This window comes from Leptonychotes weddellii, chromosome 1 (genome assembly GCF_054177405.1).
Source record: "Leptonychotes weddellii isolate Sample4059 chromosome 1, ASM5417740v2, whole genome shotgun sequence".
NCBI classification, from domain to species: Eukaryota; Metazoa; Chordata; class Mammalia; order Carnivora; family Phocidae; genus Leptonychotes; species Leptonychotes weddellii.
In genome coordinates this window covers 43,675,138-43,699,145 of record NC_138369.1, presented here as the reverse complement: position 1 = coordinate 43,699,145, position 24,008 = coordinate 43,675,138, and the positions used below count along the sequence as shown (strand labels likewise).

Here is a 24,008-nt window from a genome sequence, read left to right as displayed (position 1 = left end):
TTCGGCTCAGGTCATGATCCTGGAGTCCCCGGATCGAGTCCCGCATCGGGCTCCCTGCTCGGCAGGGAGTCTGCTTCGTCCTCTGACCCTATCCCCTCTCATGTGTTCTCTCTCTCAAATAAATAAATAAATAATCTTAAAAAAAAAATGCTTATATATCTTTATTCCTTTTCCATATTTGGGAAGTCATAACTTCCATTAACTCTGTCATCTGTAGAACATAAATACCCACCTTTCTTATGAAAACAAGGTTCTTTCTCTATCACTGGCATTAAGCAGAGAAACTCTGTTCTACATCGTATATATTTTCCCCCTTGTACTGAGTCCCCAAGCTCCATCACCTCAATGTGTTAACATAGAAAAAGGATCTGTTTTATTTGGTATGTGTGCTCATAAGGAATATTTTGATTGCTCTGGGGCTAAAATGTTGTTTCTGGAGACATTAATTCAGAAGAGACTTACACAGTGGTTGTGAGAAAACTGTTTTCTCTTTCCATGAAAAGCTAGGGACCATGGGGACTTACAGAAATTCTTGAGATGATTATTTAAATCACAAAATATTTATCTGTCAAAACATGGGCCCAACCCATTTTTGGCTCACCTGATATGTTGTCCTGCTTCCGCCGATGAAGTCTAATAACCTTCCCCCTGCTCATTCCCCTAAAGAGGGAAAATAAACTTAAAGTAGTCCTTCCAACAGCATGCAGCACATCGTCGCACACATGGGAGAAGTGTCTCTGCATATACTACCCCCTTCCTCCCACCTACCAAATGTTTCCAGGACATTAAATTTCATATCAAATTCAATAGCTTTAACATCAATCTCTCATTCCTTGTTGTCAGCAATTCTCACCTAGTGCAGAGAATTCGAGCCAAGGAGCACTAAGGAATCATCTACATTAACAAACACAAGAAAGAATACTTTGAGCTTTTCCCTACTAATAAGAAACCCTAATCCCAGCAACCCAGGCTTGAATTGAGATGGAGCATGATCTTACCTGCACTTGTCACAGTTGAGAAGGAAGCCATCCTGAGAAAGACCACAAGGACACCAGGTAGGAACAGTCTCTCCTTCAGAGTTCGGGCTGTCTCCACAGCGTTCCTCTACGGGCGACGGCAGGCCATTCAGGTCAGAACGAGGGATGATCGTCTGGACAGGGGGAGAAGCAGGAGGTGTCGGAGGAGGAGGGGCTCCGTAATTATGATCCTGAAAATAAGATTTTTTAAATCAACAGTGTCCAAACACTGGCCCCTCTCTCCCCTAAAGTATGGTACATATGGAAAGAAAGAAGAAAGTAGTACCCTTTGTTTTTTGGCTTCAACCAGGAAAGTGATAAAACAAAATGCCAAGGTCAACTGGGACATAAAAACAAGAACAATGATGCAGGGCTAGACGTCCGCTGGAGGCAGGGAAGTGCAAAAGGGGCAACTTCGTCATGCTGCATATAAACATTTCAAGAAAGTCACAATGTATAAGAATGGATTACACTCCAGGAAGATCACTGCTCTGGAGAGAAACAAATGCATACTCACAGCATAAGGCAGTCCTCGACACCCATGCCTCTGAGTGGTCCCATAATTATGAGTGGAATACACGCTCTTCTCATTAACTGCTGGACTAGCCTCCACAGATTCAGGGCTGCACAAAGGCGAAAAGCAACGCATGATAGCATAACACCTAATCTTCCCTTAAACTAAGACTTTAACTTCCCATGCTAACCCCTCCTCTTTTCCACAACCACCAGCCACTAGAATAAGAGAAGGAACTCAGTGAAACAATCTGATTAACATAACTAAGCCTATAAATAACAGGAGTGTCATTAAATGTGGACTTGTGTGTAACATGAAGCCAGTACAGGCAGATGTCTCAAGGCAGGCACCTGGAATACAAGGTGTCCCTAATGACAAACACAAACGTACCAGCTGAGCAGGGAGTTTCCCCTAGAGAAGCCACTCTGGGCTGGTTTAGACTCAGAACTATTCTTCTTAATTGGATCTCTTAATACTTCCATGAAACCTCACATGACATTTGCAGTGAGTGAGATGATGAAAGTGCCTTCTGCACTGCCCCAGGGACCAGGCCCTCTTCCATTCACTACCAAGACAGGATACCCTGAAGAAAGTACAGGTAAAAACAACGGCATCTTATATTTATCATACCTCTCATCTTGATGAACCCCCAAACACCTTTCAAATATTAGAGTAATAATTTCTCATCTACCAATGACATGCAAGCATATCAAGGACACAATTACTTAACAGCTGCATGGTAATACCACAGAACTTCAAAATAATCAAAACTGTACTCAGAGGTTACTGTTTACTGACAAATAATAAGAGGAGTTGTGGCTACCATTCTGAATCGCCCATTATTTTTAGGTGCTTTTATATACATTAATTCATTTATTCTGCAACTAGTAAACATGGTAAATAGCACCCCATTTTTACAGAAGAAGTAGTTGCGGTGGTGAGATTACGTGACGTCACCAAGGTCACACGCTGACAGAGCCAGAATTTGAAACAATGTCTAACTCCAAATCCTGTGGTCTTTCCACTGTGCCTAACTGGTTTGGAAAACCAGGATAACATTCTATCTTTAAAGAAAATGATATGAAAATTTAAGTAACCAGGCTTATTGAGAAGCCTAGTTTAATATCTTTTCATACCCTCACTGAGTGGAAAGCAAACTGTTCAAGTATAATTTGTTAATATAAAAACATTATAAATGTGTTCAAATTTAGAAACTGTAAGCCTTTACTTGATAATAAAAAGGCATAGGTAACAGAGGACAAAATACAAGTTTTGGGGAAAAAAGAACTTTTAACTCTGATTGTTACCTGGTTAAGTTTTAGGGAATTTTGAAAGGTAATTAAGGAATGCAATCGTATGACTTTGCTGAACTCAATAATGGATTATCTGTCATTTAAATTAACTAGAACAGAGATTCACAAATTAGAAACTCCAAGGACACATATCACTCAGCCTTGGAGATCAAAGGGTCTTTTAGGGAATCAAATAATGCATAGTTTGCTTTAATGAACATACGTTTTTCCTGCTTGCAAGTATACAATACACAGTACTTGGCAGGAATAAAGTGTGCAGTTCAATGTGGTGCAATGTCAGCTGAGAAGTGAGGGATAAAAGAAAATTCTGAGATATGTCCAACTCACCCAGTTATATGCTCCAAAACTGTGAGAAGGGATCTTATTAATAACAGCAAAGGTAATTTCTAGGTGAAGAAGAACTTTAGACATAGGAAAGTATTCTGTTAGTGAAGTGCATGCATTTTATTCTTTAAGAGTGTCTGCAAGATGGGAACTGGGGTGGGGGTACATCAAGAATGCAGGTCAGTATTCTTGAGAAAAGATGATCTGACATGGCTCACTGAGAGGCAATCAGCTCTGAGTATTAGGAAACAGGTGGGGTTTCCTAAATGAAACTGAAGGCAAACAAGCATTAATAAAATGAAGGCAGAATTTAGTTTCTATGATGGACAGTTAAGAGAAAGTAATAACTTTCAACATTGTTAATTCACTAGATAAACAAGTATTCCAAAAAAGCTGTACGTATTTTATATAAGAGATTTTGTACCATTGAACACATGGGGTGAAACATGGCAGCTGTTTATTAGAAATGGAATTTTTCTGGACGGGAAAAAGGAAAGTGGCATGAAATAAAAGATGGCCATGGAGATGGAGCTATGTTTGTTGTATCTTACCCATCTCCAACTGGGTAAATATGAACATATGCACTTCATGTGCAAGTCTAGGGAATAAAAATAAAATGTATTTTGTGGAGGTTAAAAGGCCATCCTACTGGACAATGCTTTCTAGTAAAGCACAGCATTTAATATATTGCTATGCATGCCAAATATTAAAATTTAAGCTCATATCTTTTGATGAGGAAACTCTGCAATTTCCATGCTGGCTATTAATTAAATAGTTACATGTTGATAGATAACTATACAATTTCCTAGGTTATTTCTTGACATATATATCAGCTCTTATCTATATTTCAAAATATGGATTAAAAATCTGAAGTGTTAGGATTGTACTTCCTTATTAGCCAACCATTTTACGCAAACGTAATTATAGCCTATGTTTGAACTAGTATGAGAGTTGGGCACATACACAGAAGCCATGCTCACAACAGATATTGCCATCAATTGTGTTTTAAATACAACACGTAACCTGCTGCTGTAATGCTAACCTCTTGGAAAATGAAATTCATTTACAGCAGAACTGTAAATTCAGAAAAATCCTTGCTTTTATTGTTTTATCTAGAGGTTCTCCTACAAATACATAAAAAATGCATAATGCCTACTGTTGTTATCAGATTTAAAATCCCATGAGATAAGGTCTAGGCCTTTTACTCAAGTTAGGTATGTTGCCCTTCACACCAAGTTTAATTTTAGAGTGCCCAGAACAGTAGAATATGCGTGACAGTGAAATATGCACGGTGAAACAACAAATATCATCTAAAATGTAACAGAATGGTACATAAGCTAATTGCCGACATTCTCTTGCTTTGTAGAAATACTAAACGAATAACTGTATAACAGTATCAGAAATCTGTCAAGAAATTACAGATGAAATGTTTCAGGAAATAGAAACATCATAGTCAAATTTTTAGGCCAAAAGTCTGCAAATACTTCTGGACTCCCTAGCAGCATTTATGGGTGGTGATCTCTGCACTCTGGGAAAAACACGTTTTTAAGAATAATTGCTTTAGGTTTTTTTCTCTACTAGTCCCAAAGTCATTGATTTAATCTCTCTGTTGAAATTTCTCACAAATGTTAATGCTCTCTACCTGTGTAGTTTGTTAGTCAATCCATGTAAGAGGTAGTGGTTGACTTTATAAAATTCTGTTAACACCATACAATTATAGTTCCTAATGCAGGAAGATTTTTTAAGTACTTGGGAAATAGTTATAAACTTGGAAGTCTCAGCTACCGGCATAACTGAATCTCTCAGGCATGCAAAAACAAACAAACAAACAAACAAAACAAAACAGGAAAAAAAAGCCCTGGAAGGAACACAATTCCACCCTTCCCATCCCCCACCCTCCATCTTCCTTTTTATATGGGAATAAGGCCAAAAACTTTCAGTTCTCAACTACCCCAAAATATAGTATATACTGCTTCTTGGGGTAGCTTCATTTTAAGTCTTCCTCTTTAAGGAAGACAATAGACAGTTAAGTAATCCTAGGTGGCTTTGTGAAGAAAACATACATGCTCTTTACTACATTCTCAGTTTTAAGGAAGAAAACCACTATTAATCAGGGATGCAGTTGAACCCAGAGCTCTGGTACAGTTGCTTTGCTTTGCTGAAGGGGGAAGAATCCCCAGGGACTATGAAAATGGCAAGAGAAACAGGGGAATTAGAGCAACACCCACCTCACTCAAGAAGTGGCTGTGGGATCAAGAGTCTGAACTGGACCTGAACATATTCAAAACACCAGGATTTTTCCAGCCCAGACCCTAATCCCTGGTACTGCCTGGAATAGACTTGGCTTCTGGGGGTGTGCTGCCCCCTAGGCCCCTTGGGTCTCTTTCGCTGGACTTTCACATCCTGGTGTAGTGCCACTTCGTCTTGAAAGGTAGGGGGCTTCCACTTCCTTTCTGTAAGCAAGGAAGATTGGGTACAAGGGAGGTAAAAGGACAAGAGGGGGAATCTGTGAGCAGGGGGAATCTTGGACAACTTAAAAGAGAAGGGATACAAAAGGCTAAAATTTTTTAAACTGTGAATAATATATAAAGTTTTATAATGAAGGCCTACCTTCATTGCCATTTGGTATTTAAATTCTTCAAGAATTGAGTCTATTTTAGGGATTGGGCTTTTCGACAAACTCTGAATTCCTAAAGCTGCTCTTAGCTGAAAAAAAAGTTTGGTACCACTGATTTTGAAGGTCCTCTTTCTAGGCAATGAATATTATATAAAATCAGATGACACTGCTTTCAATGTTTTCTACCCCAAATATGAGAAGTTCTAAGTAACCTGCCCAAATAAAGTTTTAGCCCCTTTACTCTAGAACAGTGAGAAGTACATAGGAAGAGGCCTTCAAGGAAAATCAGTTGGAGAGAACTCCTCCTTATCTCCATCCTCAGAATAATCATTAACTCTACAGAAGCACGTAGTGACACCTACTTTATTTCAATGCTCCCCACCCATCAAAACAAATGAAAATGTCATCACTACTGTGCAAATTTAATTCAATTATATTATTTACTAAGAACCCCCCCCCCAATTCTTTTCCTTCCCTTTCTAACTCTTTTTTTTCCTCCAGCTTCTATGGGCAAAAAGGGAAAGGTCTAATGTCATTTACAGTGGGCTAGGTTTGGATTTAGAAAATACTGCATACTTATTATTAGATGCCCATAAGAAAGTTATTTACACACAAACTGGTAACGCATCTACTACCCAGAAAGTAGCACTTACTCTGATCCAGCAGCCATATCTGAGTAGGATGTATCTGGTGTGGTGACTCCCAGAGGGATTGCAATGCTCATGACGTCCAATACAGCACAGAGTGGAAATCACGGGGTCCTATTAATGGAGACTGGCCACTCTGAGAGTGGGGGTGAGCTGCACAGCCTTAACCAACATGTTATGGACATGAGGATTCCTGCCACAGAAAAGGAAAATATCTAATAACCAGAAAGTTCTTTACATTTACTCTAAATGCTACTGAATATTTTCCCATTTTTATTTATTTGTAAAAAAAGATTTATATATTAGAGGGAGAAAGTGCATGAGCACAAGCGGGGAAGGGGCAGAGGGCGGGGGGGGGGGAGAGAATCCTAAGCAGACTCCCCGCTGAGCACAGAGCCCAACATGGGGCTTGATCTTATGACCCCGAGATCACAACCTGAGCCAAAACCAAGAGTGAGATGCTCCATCAAGTAAGCCACCCAGGCGCCCCTATTTTTCCATTTTTTTTTTTAAAGATTTTATTTATTTGACAGAGAGACACACAGTGAGAAAGGGAACACAAGCAGGGGGAAGGGGGGAGGGAGAAGCAGGCTTCCCACAGAGCAGGGAGCCCGATGTGGGGCTCGATCCCAGGACCCTGGGATCATGACCTGAGCCGAAGGTAGACGCTTAACAACTGAGCCACCCAGGCGCCCCCCTATTTTTCCATTTTGAAAGTAAGTCTTTTAAGGGATAAATATAAAACAAGTACAGGAAAGGATTACACATTGTCCTATTTTATTGTGTACTGCATTAATGTTCTACAAAGTGAGGTAGCAAAAGTTATGCTTACTTTTCATTTCTATTTCAGTTTTTTTCTTTTTAGCTAAAGGGGGAAGTATAGTCTGCCTAGCTTGCTAGCAAGTACATTTCTACCATTCTACAAATGCTCATCAAACAAAATTTTCTGGCAGCCCAGAACTCACATAGTAAGCTTTAATGTATAGGATGGCAAATAGAAATATCAAAGTTTAACTAAATTCTTTAACAATTAAAGATCTTCATTTAGAGGCTCCTGCCTGGCTCAGTTGGTGGAGCATGCTACTCTTGATCTTGGGGTCATGAGTTCAAGCCCCACGATGGGCGTAGAGCTTACTTAAAAAAAAAAATCTTCATTTAAACTTTTTTCCCCTCTAGGCCACAAATAAATGTAGTTTTACCAGCAAACAACGTTATTTCTTCCAGATTAAATATGATGATAAAAGAGATGTGTTTATATTTCACCGGACACAGCTGTTCTTATTGCCTTCTTATATCATAGAAAACTCTTTTCCCTCTTTGAAACCATTTTTATTTTAACTGTAATTTTGGGAGAAGATGCAACTGTCTTAACTATATTTGTGAGGTAACATCCACTGCTAGGTATAAATAAAAACATAAACTATAAAGAGTAGTTTATCATAATAAAGATTAGAAAATTTTCTATGGAAAACCAGAGAGGATACCTTGAGTTGCTGACCATAACCAGTGGAATTTGGAAACAAAAAGACTCACAAACTACTAACGTGTAAAAAGCCAAAAGTACATTAAGAGAGTGGGGCGCCTGGCTCATTCAATTAAAGCATGTGACTCTTGATCTCGGGGCTGTAAGGTCGAGCCCCAAGTTGAGTATAGAGATTACTTAAAAATAAAATCTTTGAGGGACACCTGGGTGGCTCAGTCGTTAAGCTTCTGCTTTCGGCTCAGGTCATGTTCCCAGAATCCTGGGATCGAGTCCCACATCAGGGAGTCCGCTTCTCCCTCTCCCTGCCGCTCTGCCTACTTGTGCTTTCTCTCTCTCTCTGACAAATAAATAAAATCTTAAAAAAATAAAAAATCTTTGACGGGTGCCTGGGAACTCAGTCGGTTAAACATCTGACTTTTGATTTCGGCTCAGGTCATGATCTCAGGTTGTGAAACTGAGCCCTGCATCGGGCTACACGCTCAGTGCGGAGGCTGCTTAAGATTCTCTCTCTCCCTCTCCCCCAACCACCCCCTTCTCTCTCTCTGAAAAAAGAAAAAAAAGAGTATATTAAAAGATTTGAAGGTATGGTGCAGAGGGGGAAAAAAGTAAACTCTGTACAATTTTATATTAGTGGTTTTGTATTAAACTATTGAAAGAATGAAACCAGAAGCATTTTATGTGGGAGGGAAGAAAGTCAGTGTGAATGTTAAAGACCCAGATTAATAAAGAATTTTGCAAAAAGACTACAAAAAGAGTCATGATTGATTTGCTGAATCATCTTCAGATAAATAAGACAAAAGAAAAATCAATTACTTAGAGAAATTTAATGAAATGAAAAGTATGGGATACGAAGTCAATCCAAAGAATTAGTGCAAATTTTAAATGACCATATAAGATGCCTAAATCATAATTTGATACACAAGCAAATTAATGTGGATAAGAAAACCAACTGTGAACAGTGAATCAGGCCAAGATTTTTAAGAACACATAAAGATAATATTACTCTTTTGTGTTATTTTAGAATACTAGAAACAGCTATAAACTAAGCAGTCCTTTCTGGCACCTACACTCTAGAGCTGGATCTCATCAAGATCTAGGACTCTCCAAACCTGGGTGAAGGCAAGACACCGGTTCCTACAACTAGAGGCGACATATTGCTAGACTTGGGACTGAAATGAAAAAGGCAAATTTTCCTATTGTTTCTTTACAAGCTTACAAAAGAGAAGTGACTAATATAACTCTTTGGGCCCAACTGACACATAAAACATTTCCTTTCCCTAACAATATTTCTAAACAGATTTAGGCAGTACATCCTCCAAATCTCTGAGAAATTGAAATAAAATCTACAAATAATAGGAGAGAATACTTATCAAATAAGCTCAAAAAAATAGTTAAATATTGGGGATTGTTGGTTACAACTATTCCTCTAATTTTATTATCACTCTGTAACTCGAACTAAAAAGAAAAAACAAATGAAAACCAAAAATCCCAGAAGCTGCCTGGCTTGATAATTGGAAACAGAGTCTGATAATGATCATACCTCCCCTTAACCAATACAGGAATCTCAATCACGTGTTATATTTTCACTAAAGGATAAAAAAAGTTATTCAACTCCATTAAAAAGCTTCTGTCATAGCCATTACTATTCTATGCCCATAAAAAAAAAAGTAGGCCTCTAGAAGACAACTTATTAACTTAAGCTGATAGTTATTTTTCTGAGAGTAATTTTTAAAAGATATACTAAAAGGAAAAAATGGGAAAATTATTAGATAGTATTTCCTTAATGAGTGAATAAATGATTAATACATTCCCTTACTGAAATCTCAATCTAGCTAATTTGGAGACTTGATAAATACAAGAAACATTAGCTACTTAGCTATGAATTTCTCTTTCATGAATTCCTCCATCTTCCTTTTGTCTAGTTTTACAAGACTCTTCCTCTCTTCTGATGAAGACAATCATTATAGATCAGCATGGCCATCTTCTAAATAATGCTTTTACATTAAGTGATGGGCATTAAGAAGGGCACTTGATGTAATGAGCACTGGGTGTTACATGCAACTGAAAAATAACTAAATTCTACCTCTGAAATTAATACTACACTTATCTGTGAACTAACTTGAATTTAAATAAAATCTTGAAAATAAATAAATACATAAAGCTTTCAAATTATTAGGCTTCTTAAAACAAAAAACTGTTAACAAAATCAAATTTCTCATATAACCCTGAGAATCGTTCCTTCCCTAAATAACACTGCAAAACATAGCTATTAAAATATTAACTGATGACTTAATAATCTATATGCAGTATTTTATTACAATTACTCTAGTCTTATAAGCCAAGACAACAGACTCTTAGTATAGTTTACCAAGCTTAGTAGTACAGAATTTATTAACTTATCTCATAGTATGGAGAGGTGTCCTAGAGTGAGAAGTTAACTCTGTCTCTAGGTAGAACAATTTCAAGGTATCTTTTACTTATTCAATTTTCTGTCTCTTTCTACCATAATATAAACTCTGTGAGGACACGATTTTTGTGTTTTTGTAGTTCCAATGTTCAGAATGGTGCCTAGCACACAGAAAGTGTTTAAGAATGTTTGCTGAATGAATTATGATCACCATTATCTCAACATATGATTTTAGCATTCATTACAATATAAAAATTAAAACAAATGTAAAGGATTTACTAGACTCAGTCACCTTTTTATAGACCTCCAAATATGAAGTCCCCCAAAATTATCTGCCAGTAGCTCTGAAGACCTAGAAAAAGTTGAGACACAGATTAGTACAGAAAGAAATAACAGTGATGGACACGAAGAATAGAATTATACAGAATATTTTCTTTTTGGGGGGAAAGACAGAGGAAGAGTGAGCAAACATGCGTGTGCATGAATGGGGGTAGAAGGGGCAGGGGTGGGGCAGAGGGAGAGAGACAATCTTAAACAGGCTCCATGCTCAACATGGAGCCCAATGCGATGTGGGGTTCAATCTCATGACCCTGAGATCATGACCTGAATCGAAATCAAGAGCTGAATGCTTAATGCCACCCAGGCACCCTGAATTACACAGAATTTTTTACACAGTAATTTATTTCATTTCTACACATTGCCTTGTTAATCATCCTATGTTTCATTTAGTACTTTACTTCTGTCCTTTAACCATATACCCTATTTTCCTATAAAGCCAGAACCTAAATAAAGAATGGAAAAGGAAATTATTTTTATTAGACTTAAGAAGTGGAAAATATTATGTCACTGGGTAATACTCTTTTCTTCAAATGAGAATTCTCTCCCATTTCCCAAGGGACTTATCTCTCCTAGGAAGTGCTTCTCCACTGACCCACTCCCAAATGCAGATGCTTTTCTTTAACCAAATATCAAGTTTACTCTCCAGTCAGACAAGGACCTACCATCACCTATTAAAGTATAAAATCATATTACTTCTCCCCTCCTCCCACATTCATGCCACTTATCCTCTTGTTCTACTTTAAAAAAAAAAGACAAATGGGAGTCAATTCTACTTGTGGTCAACTCCATGATGGAATATGTGGAAAAATAGAGCCTTAATAAACTATCTACCCTCCAAATAGCATAGGAAAATAGGCGATTTTGAGGGGGGAAAAGTCAAATTTAACATTAGCCAGAAGAGGGAATTAATAACTAAATGTAAATATATTATATATGTGAAAAGAGCTGTTTTTGGGATTCTATTTACCAAGCAATAGAGAGGAAATGTACTTTTAGGATTCTATTTACCAAGCAATAGAGAGGAAATGTACTTTTATGTCAATATTTTGTGGATTTCTAAATTTATAAAAAATTGGAAAATAAACTTTTTTTAAAAAGATTTTATTTATTTGAGAGAGCAAGAGCACAAGCGGATGGAGGGGCAGAGGGAGAGAGGGAGAAGCAGACAACCCACTGAGCATGGAGCCCGATGTGGGGCTCAACCCCAGGACCCTGAGATCTAACTTGAGCCGAAGTCAGACACTTAACCGACTGAGCTACCGAAGCACCCCTAAACTATTCTTTAGAAACAATTTTAAAAGAGCATACGGAATTATTATAAAAATAAAAGGTATGAAGGTAACAATAAAAGGAAGAAAAAAACAAACCAAGGAAGAAGCAGACTCCCTTAGCAACAACAAATAAGAAAGAAGGTAAGAAATGACAGGAGGAAAAAGAGAACTAAATATATGAATGTTCAGTAGGGGGAAAATGAATACACCAGAATTTCAATTTAATATCAATTCAATTCGTATCAATTTGTTTTTCCAGAACTATTCATCAGAATCCACAGAACACTAGTAAGTTCTTGGGATTCAGAAGCAGAACCAGCCAGTCTCCCAGTACTGAGTACTCTTTTGAGAAGTCACCATTTACACACACACAGTTTCTGGAGAAAAGGCTGTTAAACAGAACATGACAAAAATGTTTTATAATTACCCATCTTTTTAAATTGGGTTCAGAAATGGTCAATAGTTTCTGTATGTGTCATTCTGACAGTCTCTTCTCTATATGACTTGCTGAAAGCACAAGACCCGTGTGACCTATTTGGTCACTCTCAGAGCAGACAGACAAAAAGGGTTTTAAGAACAATTCCAACACAGATTTCAGAAAAAGAAATTGCATCAGCCAGGTGAGCCGGAAGCAGCTGGGAGACAAGAGTCCAATAAACAGCCAATCCAATGAAAGAAATTCAGAACAAGTCTGCTTCAGTAATCCTGTGAAGAGGACTGGCAGGAAGAGGAGTGCCGCTTTAGAAAGAGAACAGGCCTCATATGCTTCAGACAGTCTTTGTACTGAGGCTGTGGACCTTGGCCATTCTCCCAGAAATGATGCAATCCTGATGAACAAGATCTGCTGCCAGAGAAACAATTGTTAACAGCCTATGCAGACAGCAACTCAGCCAAGGAGCAATCTCTGATCAACTCTCTTCACAAACCCCCAGAAAGCCAAATCTCTTCCTCAATTTTGGCTTCTGACAAAACATGTAAGTGAATACACATTTAAATACATACGAACAAGCCATCTTCCCAAAATGTCCCTTTTCTTTTAATTGTTTGGTTTTTCAATATCAATCATCCATAACTAAATTTGAAATAAAACAGAGAACATTTCCACTTTTATGAATATAGTCCTCCAAGCATATTAACAACAAGGTATTAAAAGCAAGGTATTAACAAGGTTGAAAATTTACACTTATTTTCCTCACTCTCATTAGAAAACATTTTGAAAAGTAGTAGTGGCTTCCCTATGTACGAAAATCACTCTGGAATCTAGGTCCCAATTATGAGATTTCAAAGGACAAACATGCACATTCACTAGTTCGGGGCCAGGAAAGTATATTTTATAGTTATTTTTGAAGTTATGTGACTCAATATGTTAAAGATCGGCAAGTATTAGAGAAAGAAAATCTCTTCTTGTTTAGGTGGACATAAACAGTAGGTCGAATAATACAACAGTCTGCAAAGGAACAATATTACTTCAGATCTTTTAAGAGGGTTAATGATTATTTTCATCATATTAGCAACAACTTACTGTTTTGGAATCTAAATTAAAAATATCCTCAATTTAAAAATCCTCCCTAGATTCCTCATCTCCTAGGTCTGGTTTTAGTATTAAATTGTATATACAATACTGCTATAAAATTATTAGGATTTTACCTCCTCATTTACTAAATAAAAGACCCTGGGGGCGCCTGGGTGGCTCAGTTGGTTAAGCGACTGCATTCAGCTCAGGTCATGATCCTGGAGTCCCAGGAGCGAGTCCCACGTCGGGCTCCCTGCTCAGCAGGGAGTCTGCTTCTCCCTCTGACCCTCCCCCCTCTCATGTGTTCTCTCTCTCTCATTCTCTCAAATAAATAAAATCTTAAAAATAAATAAATAAGTAAAAATAAAAGACCCTGCATACAACAACTCTTAGTTCTCTAAATTCCAACTAGCCATAAGCTATAATCAACCAAATTTCTTCCTTTCAAAAGCAGTAACTCTTAAACTGTGATTCACTAAAAACACAAGCATCTAAGATGTCTCCTGAAATCAATATATTCAGCCCAATCTATTATCCCTATTTTTAAACTATTAAATAATGAAAATGAACAGATGGACAGAATAACTCTAAAGTAATAAAAGATCTACAGTAGGCTCGTAAGTGAATAAATTTAAGTCAGTTAAGAGGAAAAAAATTTTAGAAAAGTTTTCAAAAAGGGTTAATATAAAATAGCCATTAATTAAGATTCAATTTCTGAACCTACTGATCATTCAAAATTTTATTATACATCTAAGTTGAATTTATTCTTAAATATTTAAGAAAAAGATTTATTTACTTGAGAGAGAGTGCACGCACTCATGAGAGCAGTGCGGAGAGCACAGGGAGAGGGGGAGAGGGAATCTCAAGCAGACTCCCCGATGAACACAAAGCTAACTTGGGGCTTGATTTCACAACCCCTGAGATCATGACCTGAGCCAAAACCAAGAGACGCTCAAGTGAATGAGCCACCCAGGCGCCCCTATTCTTAAATACTTCTATACTGGGGCGCCTGGGTGGCTCAGGTCATAGATCTCAGGGTCCTGGGACCAAGCCCCGCATGGGGCTCCCTGCTCTGCGGGAAGTCTGCTTCTCCCTCTCCCACTCCTCCTGCTTGTGTTCCCTCTCTCTGTCAAATGAATAAATAAAATCTTAAAAAAAAAATACTTCTATACTTCCATTTCTTTTGAACACCTTTACAAATGAGTAAAAAGGAGAGACAGGGAAAGACTATTAGAAAGTTTTTTAAACATGATTATTACTCTCAATTTTTAAATCACAGAACAGTTCAAAATGCAATAAATAAATGATTGCATCTTATCTACAAGACCAACTTGTCTAAAAACTAATGTGGCAGCTGCCATTTATATTCTTATCTTTCATCTTCAACCCAAACTGAAGTATCAAGGAAAAACACTGCCACTGCACTGTAACATATCACTTTTGGCCTTGAGAAAAGAAAAAGTATATTAGGAAAAAGTACTATATTAAGAGGTAGGAAATCTGCGTTCTAGCCTACAACTTAAATATTTGGTGATCTTTTTATATACAATCTTTAATTCCTCAAAGTAAAATCTCAATGGCCTTCAAGCTGCTCCAGATATCTATGAATCCTGGCATTGGCTTAGGCAATTCATGCAATGTCTCAAAGTCTCAGTTTTCTCATCTGTACAATAGAAAGAATTACCTGTTCTGCTCACTCACAGGTGCATATGAACTAGTGTTTGTAGCAAATAGAGTTTAAATGATTCTCTGCAACCTTTAAATGTATGTGAAGAGGAGCTGCTACCTAATAACCTGAATGTGGCCAACGGTTATTTTTACTATTCTTCCAACAGTGTGTATTTCAATTTTGCTACTGTAACTAAGGTGAGAAGAGGATATGCCAAGAAACATGAAAAAACAAACAGTGTAGCAGAGGTAAGTGATAAGCATTAGAAGAATTACTGGAAAACAGGAAATGAACTCTAAGAAAAGAGTTAAGTGTTCAGAGATCTGGTGAAAAGTTCATGTAATTGGATGGTATAAACTCTAAGTTAGGCTTATAATCTGAAGCAAGTTAATGTAGGCAAAGAATCTAAAAGTGGTTCAGGGCTGAAGATAAAGAAGAAAAGAGAAAAACTGGAAGTAAACAATGGACACTAAAGAAATTCAGACTAAGGTAATTTAGAGTCAAGATAAAGTTTTCTTTTTCTCTCACCTCTTCTCCTTCAACACTTGTTTATCCCTTGGCTCCTCTGCCTAAATTTATACTCCCTTGAGGGGCTATTAGGCTTGGCACAATAAACAGATGTCTGTAAAAGCTCTAAGTTTACTAGAATAGGAGGTAATTAAAACCCAGTTTTTAAAAATCCTATTTTAGTCCGCAGGAAGAATTTCTTTCCCCATGAAAAATTTCATTAATGGCAGTACTACAGACGCCAAGATATACTTAGTTGTTCTTGGAGGGGAGGAGAAGTTAGGATAAGAGTACACATCATAAATAATGAAACTAAATACTATGATTTTATATTATTTTAGGTTGACACTGAAAAAAAAAAGAAATATTTTATGTACACCTGATTTAACAGTGATAAACAGGTATTTACTGCTAAACTAACCAAAGATGCACAGACTCTTTCTATCCTTAAGAAGAATCAGGAAAATTTTAGGCTTCTAAGTATTAAATAAAGATGATACCCTCAAAGAACTTCCAAGGGCTCTGTAAAGAGATATTCTAAAGACTTTCTGAAGGTTCTGTCCTACTGTGTTAGGAGCCTCAAGAGCATGCTTTAGAGCCATACACCACACTAAAAAGGAAAAGAACATCTCACCCCTTTATGTTTGCCTCCTCTCTGTCCAGACTCTTATCATTTTCAAACCCTGAAATAGGAACCACTCTTCCTTACTCCAGATGAAGTGAGGTGTGCACATTTATGAGGCATTAATATCTGTTATACTTTCAGTAGTTTGGGAAAATTTCTCCAGTTCATAAAAAATTTAGGAATTTAAAGTTTACAGTCTATTATTTTACAGATGAAGAAACACTGCTACAAAAATATTAACTTGTAAGAAGTCACATACAAAGTGGTGCCTTCTGAAGAAAAAATATTAAGATTTTAATGTATAGCTTCTATTTATTAAATTACTATTTACTTTAGATAGCAATGTCTGAATCAAAACAAATTTTTAAAACTTAAGCATCAATTATTATTGATGCTATGCTAGAAACACAAGTCCAGATTAAAATTCCTGGCTCTCTTGGGATTTATATTATCTAGATTTGCCAGGTTTTTTTTTTTTCCTTCCTTCCTTCCTTCCTTCCCTCCTTCCTTCCACAAACATGAAGTGAGTAACTACTATATATAAAAACTATGTTAAGTGCTATTTTAAGATGTTTCTTTTACCCAAACCAGAGAGGGTAGGCAATTTGCAAACTCTTTAGGCTTGCCTATGTGCCAAGTATTGCATTTTCACAACCATGAAGGGAAAAAAAATCCTAAAGTGTGCCTCTACAATTAATGAGTCATTCTGAAGAGAAAACAACACCCTCCTCTCAAAAAAACAAAACAAAACAAAACCCCAGACCACTCCATACTTTAACAGTGACACAGAGGAGTCTCTTAAAGGAAGAAATCTCTTGAATTGTTTAGACAAGACTTATCACTGACTGGTCTTATGGAAAATCTATTAAGAATGAAGGAAAACAGGCAGCAAGAACCCTCGAAACAAATAGAACCTGACCATACATGTGTCAGGATTAGTAGGCAGACGAGGTAGCTAAGTATATAACAGTAAAGGAATTTAAAGCTTAACATTTCTGATACGCACAATAGAGTTCCCCTCCCCAACCAATAGCTGTATCTGTATTCTTAACATATTAGAAATAATAAATGCTTGTAAAAATAGGCAAACTTTATGAAAGCGTAAAAAGTAGAAGTGAAATTTTCACATAATTCCACTTCCCAAACATACCCCAAAAATAAAAGTGGTAACTCTACAGTTCTATAATCTGCATTGTTCATTTAGCAGGTTTTGGACATCCTTCTATATGCATATGTATAAATTTACTTCCTCTTAAATGATGGCACAGTATCCTATGGCTCTACTATAATTTAAGTCAATCCTGTACCGGTGGATGTTTAGATTGTTGCTAATTTTCCATAACATATATAACTCAACAGTCATGTAACATATGCCTTTCTTTAACATATACAAATATTCTTAGGATACATTCCTACATGTGGAACTACTAAAATGTCATGAGCATGTATCAGAGATGTCAAACCACCCTCCACCAAGTTAAAACCATTTTACAGTCCCACATAGTGTGTGAAGGCTGGCTACATTTTCTCATAAGGTTTAAAATAATTTCAATTCTAACTCTGCTCATAGAGTCTTCTATTTAGAAGACTACATTCTAAAAGAAAACCCTAAAATGAAAGTCAACTGCAAATTCTCAACAATTCTGATACTTTTACAACTACTGATTGGATGTACTATTGTTCTGTGAAATTCTTATATACTGAGAGATCTCATTTGCTTTTTCACTAAATTTGGGCTGGGATCTTCAAAATAAAACATAGATAAAGCAGTATTTCAGAACCAAAGTATTTTATGGTTGTCCCATGAGATAATTTTTAACTTTTTTAACAGAATGACCAAGATCTGAATTTCTTCTTCCAGTAATGAAAAACTAAACTATGCTAACCACCTATAACCTAGCTAGCATTTGTAGGGTTCTGATGGGACAAAATTCAAGTAATCTAGAAGATTTGGGCTCTTCGGTTTCAAAGAAGTTATCAAAAACTGTTCTAGGGGTGCCTGGCTGGGTCAGTCAGAAGGGCATGTGACTCTTGATCTCAAGGTTGTGAGTTCAAGCCCCACACTGGGTGTAGATTACCTAAATAAACAAATTTAAAAACAAAACCAAAAAACTCTTCCTAGCAGTTCTGCCTCAAAGTATAAAATAGGATGCTCTTCATTTTTAATGACACTTGGAAGGAGAAAAAACTTTAAAATTCTAAGAGGTCTGTCGATACTGATTTACGAAAAGATAAAGCCAAAACACTGACTAAATTTTTTTTTTTAAAGGTTTTTATTTATTTATTTGAAAGAGAGAGAATGAGAGAGAGCACATGAGAGGGGGGAGGGTCAGAGGGAGAAGCAGACTCCCTGCCGAGCAGGGAGCCCGATGCAGGACTCGATCCAGGGACTCCAGGATCATGACCTGAGCCGAAGGCAGTCGCTCAACCAACTGAGCCACCCAGGCGCCCAACACTGACTAAATTTTTACAGTGCCTGCAAATTCAAGACACCCATATGGTCCAAATCTAAGCCCTACACAAACGAGGCAAACAAACAAGCAACCCCTCTCTTTTTTACTGTGCTTGCTCTAGCACCTGACTGAGAGCCTGGATGCAGAGCTATTCTTTTTCCTTTGAAATGTTTTATAGACTGTCTTTTATCCATTCATTCACCAACATTACTCACCTCCTTATGATTTCAAGGTTGCATTATAGCAATGAACTGATCTCACTACCTCTGAGCTCTCAACCCTCCAATTTACTCTTCATTCTTTCATGACTTTAACCCTTTTAGAGCATAACTTTAATCATTATCATTCCACAATTAGAAATCTACAATGGCTTCCTAATACCCAATGGGTTAGTTCAAACTCCTTTGCCTGAATGGAATTAAGACCTTCTTTGTTAATTACCGGTTAATCTATTTCTTCTCCTTCAAAATTTTACTTATCCTGATGTTATTTTTTGTATCCTTAAAAAAAAAACCTTTACTATAAAAAATTTCAAATACAAAAGCAAGGAAAACCCCGTAATGCACTTATAAACCTTACCCAGCTTTAAACAATCAAACTGATGGCTAACCTTACCTTATCTGTAACCTCATATCGTCTACAGAATTATTTTACAGCAAATCCCAGAAATACCAGTTGTACATATCGTATCTGCTGAGTGGAGTTTACCCCCGTTTACCATAAAAATGGGTGAAAGAGGTCTGCCTATAATGGTAGGTGGTTGTGATAAAGAAAGACAGCTTTTTTTTGGCAAAAGATGGATAAAGAGCTTAATATAATTCATCGATTGATAGATTTTCTGAGTAATGTTTGGGTTTTACAATTATACACTTACGGCTATTAAAAATGTCTTAAATTTTTTCTAAAGAAAAAAACACTGTAAGCAATTATTATTATTATTAAATTTTATTTATTTGAGAGAGAGAGAGCGCATGAGCAGGGAGGAGGGGTAGAAGGAGAGGGAGAAGCAGGCTCCCCACTGATCAGGGAGCCCAATGTGGGACTCGATCCCAGGACTCTGGGATCACGAACTGAACCGAAGGCAGTCGCTTAACCAACTGAGCCACCCAGGCATCCAGCAATTATTATTTTTTAATGAATTTGTTGATAAAATTTCTTGTATTTTTGGGAATGCAAATTTCTCCATATAGCAAAGCTAAATGCAAGTATATACATGACCCACAGCTGTAACACAGCATTCCTATATATTCTTCTACAAGCCAATAAACAAAAATGGATAAAACATAGAAGAAACACCCCAAAAACAGGTAAAGTGTGATATTCCGTAAACCTGTGTATTGAAGTTAAGGACTGATTACACCACACAAGCAATGGCTCATATCTGAGGTGGTGACCAGCTGTTCTTATTTTCAGCAAGCAGTTTTTCTTTTTCTTTTTTTTAAAGATTTTATTTATTTGAGAGAGACAATAGAGAGAGAGGGAACACAAGCAGGGGGAGAGGGAGAGGGAGAAGCAGGCTCCCCGCTGATCAGGGAGCAAGCAGTTTCTTAAGAGTACTAGGAGAGGCGGGGGCGCCTGGGTGGCTCAGTCGTTAAGCGTCTGTCTTCGGCTCAGGGCCTGGTCCCAGGGTCCTGGGATCGAGTCCCACATCGGGCTCCCTGCTCTTGGCAGGAAGCCTGCTTCTCCCTCTCCCCCTGCTTGTGTTCCTGCTCTCGCTCTCTCTCTGTCAAATAAATAAATAAAATCTTAAAAAAAAAACAGTACTAGGAGAGGCTTAGTGATGATACTTAGGGTACTCAACTGAGGAGCACTTTCCTGTCAAAAAATAATTCTATAGTAATGGTGTCGCAGAAAAAAAGCATCTGGGATGCATATGGATGATTCCTATTTGAACCACAAAGCAAATCTAAAGGTCCAGTTAGTGGAAAATAAGCCCTAATCTGTCAATGCAAATATATACCACTACACATTCTATTCTCAACCTACTCACCATAAGCTGTAACAATGGCAATAAAATTAAACTTAAAATAATTTGTAATTTAAAAAGTGACAGTGATGGAAGATGAAGAATAACTCAAAGAAACACTGATATACACTGTTTTGCCTAAGCAAAAAATAAGCCTGCATTTACTCATACAGGTTACTGTGTAAAACGAAATCTTTGAAATGATGAGTACATTATTTCCCTAGAAGCCCAAGAGAATGAACATCTCTGGACCAAACAGCCAGTGATTTGTTGCGACACAGGAACTTAAAGTTCCCATCATGCAAAAAAAAAAAGTTCCCATAATGCAAAACAAAAATATTTAACTTCTGGATTGTAAACATTTTCTCTAGAGATCTTAATATGAAAAGTGATTTTAAAACCTTGACACAGATGCTCATCTTTGATCCAATTTCAGTAAACACTTCAGCTGTATTTAGGCCAAAATTCTCATTTGTTAATTAATTCTTATAATAAATTAGCCCCAGGACACTGAAAAAATAGTACTTTTTAGTTAACGAATACAACTAGCACAGTAAGCAGCTTCAAATTCTTATGCAAAATATAATCACCATATACCATGCTAAGTTTTACCAGTCGTTTTATTGTCTCCTTTAATCACCTCCGTTGCTTTTCCTGTCATATCATAGTTCGACCCTAAGCAAAGCCCAGAATTCTAGCACTGAATAAGAAGAGTAAAACACAAAATATCTTAGGTTCACATGCTATTTTCCCTTTTTGTTAAAATATTTATTTTATAAACTTATTTTTTTCCCAAGTGAAATAATTCTAAATGCTGAACATTACTGTTTTTGAATACTGTATTTCCTTTTCCAGTACTTGGTAACCAATATAAAAACTAAGATTTTTTTTAAAAAATCCTAATCCCCAGATTTTGACAAATCTCTTGTAGACCACCACTGGTAACTTCATAGATTAGTGGTTCTCAATCTTTTTGGAAAAAAGGATACTTTTTCAAAAGTGTCAAGATTTGGGGGGATCATGGGAGAAACAGGTGAAGGGGGTTAGAAGTTAGAAATTTCCAGTTACAAAGTAAGTAGGTTACAGGGGTGTAACGTACAGCATGGTGACTACAGTTAACATGTTGTATATTTGAAAATTGCTAGGAAAGTAGATCTTAAAAGTTCTCAGCACAAGAAAATACTTTTTTTTGGTAACTATGTAAAGTGACAGATGTTGACTAGACTTACTGTGGTGATCATTTTGCAAAGTATGCAAATATCAAATCATTATGTTGTATACCTGAAACTAATACAATGTTATATGTCAAATATATCTCAATTAAAAAAATTGTTTTTTAGGGCGCCTGGGTGGCTCAGTTGGTTAAGCGACTGCCTTCGGCTCAGGTCATGATCCTGGAGTCCCGGGATCAAGTCCCGCATCGGGCTCCCTGCTCGGCAGGGAGTCTGCTTCTCCCTCTGACCCTCCTCCCTCTCATGCTCTCTGTCTCTCATTCTCTCTGTCTCAAATAAATAAATAAATAAAATCTTTAAAAAAAAAATTGTTTTTTATATGAGGCCTTTAGAGTGGGCCCTAATCCAATACGACTGAAGCTTGAAAGAAGAAATTTGGACACACAAAGAGCCAGCAGGGAGGTGTGTGCACAGAGGGACGACCCTGTGGAAAGGCAGTAGTAGAAGGGTAGCCACCTGTAAGCTATGGAGAGAAAGCTCAGGAGAAACCAACGCTGCCCAACAGCTTGATCTTGGACTTCTAGCGCAGAAATTTTTATCTGTGGATTAGGAAAATACAGAAGAAAAAAAAAAAGGTATGAATTTGGTAATGCATTAGATCCTTTGTAATTGGGGCTCTCACCCCACAAAGTACCAATATCAGTAACAATAATTACAGAGAACTGACAATACTTCTGCACAATACTCTTTCGTTTTATGTCCTTAAAGACCACTGTCTATTTTGCTATGACAGAACTAAACAAATACCCTGGTAAATGTATCAGATGTTCCTTACTAAGGGTAGCCAAAAAAGGGAAATAAGGATCTTTGCCTAAGAAGATGCCCCACTTTGACCAGTTGGGCCAAACCATCATGAACTGCCCCCCCCATTAACCCAATGATGCCTTCACACTCATCTCTAAATTCTTTTTTTTTTTTTTTTAAAGATTTTATTTATTTGACAGAGAGAGACACAGCGAGAGGGAACACAAGCAGGGGGAGTGAGAGAGGGAGAAGCAGGCTTCCCACTGAGCAGGGAGCCCAATGCGGGGCTCAATCCTAGGACCTGAGATCATGACCTGAGCCGAAGGCAGACGCTTAACCACTGAGCCACCCAGGCGCATCTCTAAATTCTAAAACAAAACCGAACAAAACACCAACCAACCAACCAACCAAAAAACAAAACAACAACGAATCATGGCTCTTCAACAAATTTAGGACTTAAGAATCCACTAAGATTCAAGAACGTCTTTTAACTCTTTACCCATCTGTATATAAAAGCAGGAAGGAAACCCACTTGGGTCCAGTATCAATATTCAAAAATTGATCTGGGGGGGGGGGCGCCTGGGACGCTCAGCTGGATGAGCATCTGCAGTTGACTGTCTCAGGTCATGATCTCAGGGTTGTGAGATCCAGCCCCACATCAGGCTCTGAGCTGGGTGTGGAGCCTGCTTGGGATTCTCTCAGATCTCCCTCTCCCTCTTCTCTCTCTCAAAAAAAAAAAAAAAAAAAAGAAGATCCCTGGTATAAACTAGCTTGTTACTGTTTTTCTAGCTGATTTCAAACTTAATACTTCTTAGCTATTATTTGAGCAAACATGAATTCCTACCAATCCTGCTTTGGTGAACTGTTCAAAGGAGACAATATCTGCCTAATTTCTTCTTTCAGAGGACCTGTAATGAATGTTTATCTGGCTATCAGCTTATTTTAATACAAAAACACTAATTTATAAAGCAAAAAAGTTTTAAAAACACATTTGGGTGCTGCTTGTCACCATTCCTTATTCAACTGAAATACAAATTCCTTTAGAAGTCTTGTGACTTCTAGACCTGTTATTAATGCCTTCCATTGATTTCCTTTTAAAAAAGTCTTTTTGGGGCTCCTGGGTGGCTCATTCGGTTGAGTGTCTGCCTTCAGCTGGACTCATGATCCTGAGGTCCCTGCTCAGCAGGGAGCCTGCTTCTCCCCCTCCCTGCAGCTCCCCTTGTTTATCTGCACTCTCTCTCTCTGGCAAATGAATAAAATCTTTAAAGAAAAAAAACTCTTTTCTTTTGGAAAAAACTGAGTTTACCAAGCACAACTGAGTGTGCATCTATGCCAAGTTGATACAAGTAAAACTAAGGTTTTAATCTC

The 24,008-nt window shown here is 37.4% G+C and overlaps 1 protein-coding gene across 22 annotated transcripts in view; it reads right to left on the bottom strand.

Annotated features, from left to right (window-relative positions):
• SETD5 (SET domain containing 5) overlaps nt 1–24,008 on the bottom strand; it is an 88,168-nt gene that overhangs the window by 44,725 nt on the left and 19,435 nt on the right. For 5 of the 22 annotated variants that reach the window (XM_081821426.1, XM_081821392.1, XM_081821464.1 and 2 more), the window contains 7 exons: nt 10,614–10,673; nt 6,438–6,624; nt 5,396–5,620; nt 1,921–2,113; nt 1,534–1,639; nt 999–1,207; nt 602–660 (listed from right to left, as the gene is read on the bottom strand). In XM_081821426.1, coding sequence (XP_081677552.1) covers nt 602–660; nt 999–1,207; nt 1,534–1,639; nt 1,921–2,012 — 466 coding nt within the window. In that variant the 5' untranslated portion in view covers nt 2,013–2,113; nt 5,396–5,620; nt 6,438–6,624; nt 10,614–10,673. Of the gene's footprint in view, nt 1–601; nt 661–853; nt 895–998; nt 1,208–1,302; nt 1,513–1,533; nt 1,640–1,920; nt 2,114–5,395; nt 5,621–5,777; nt 5,874–6,437; nt 6,625–10,613; nt 10,674–22,352; nt 22,436–24,008 lie in introns of those variants that run through there. The other 17 variants (XM_081821436.1, XM_081821479.1, XM_081821476.1 and 14 more) reach the window with 10 other exon arrangements.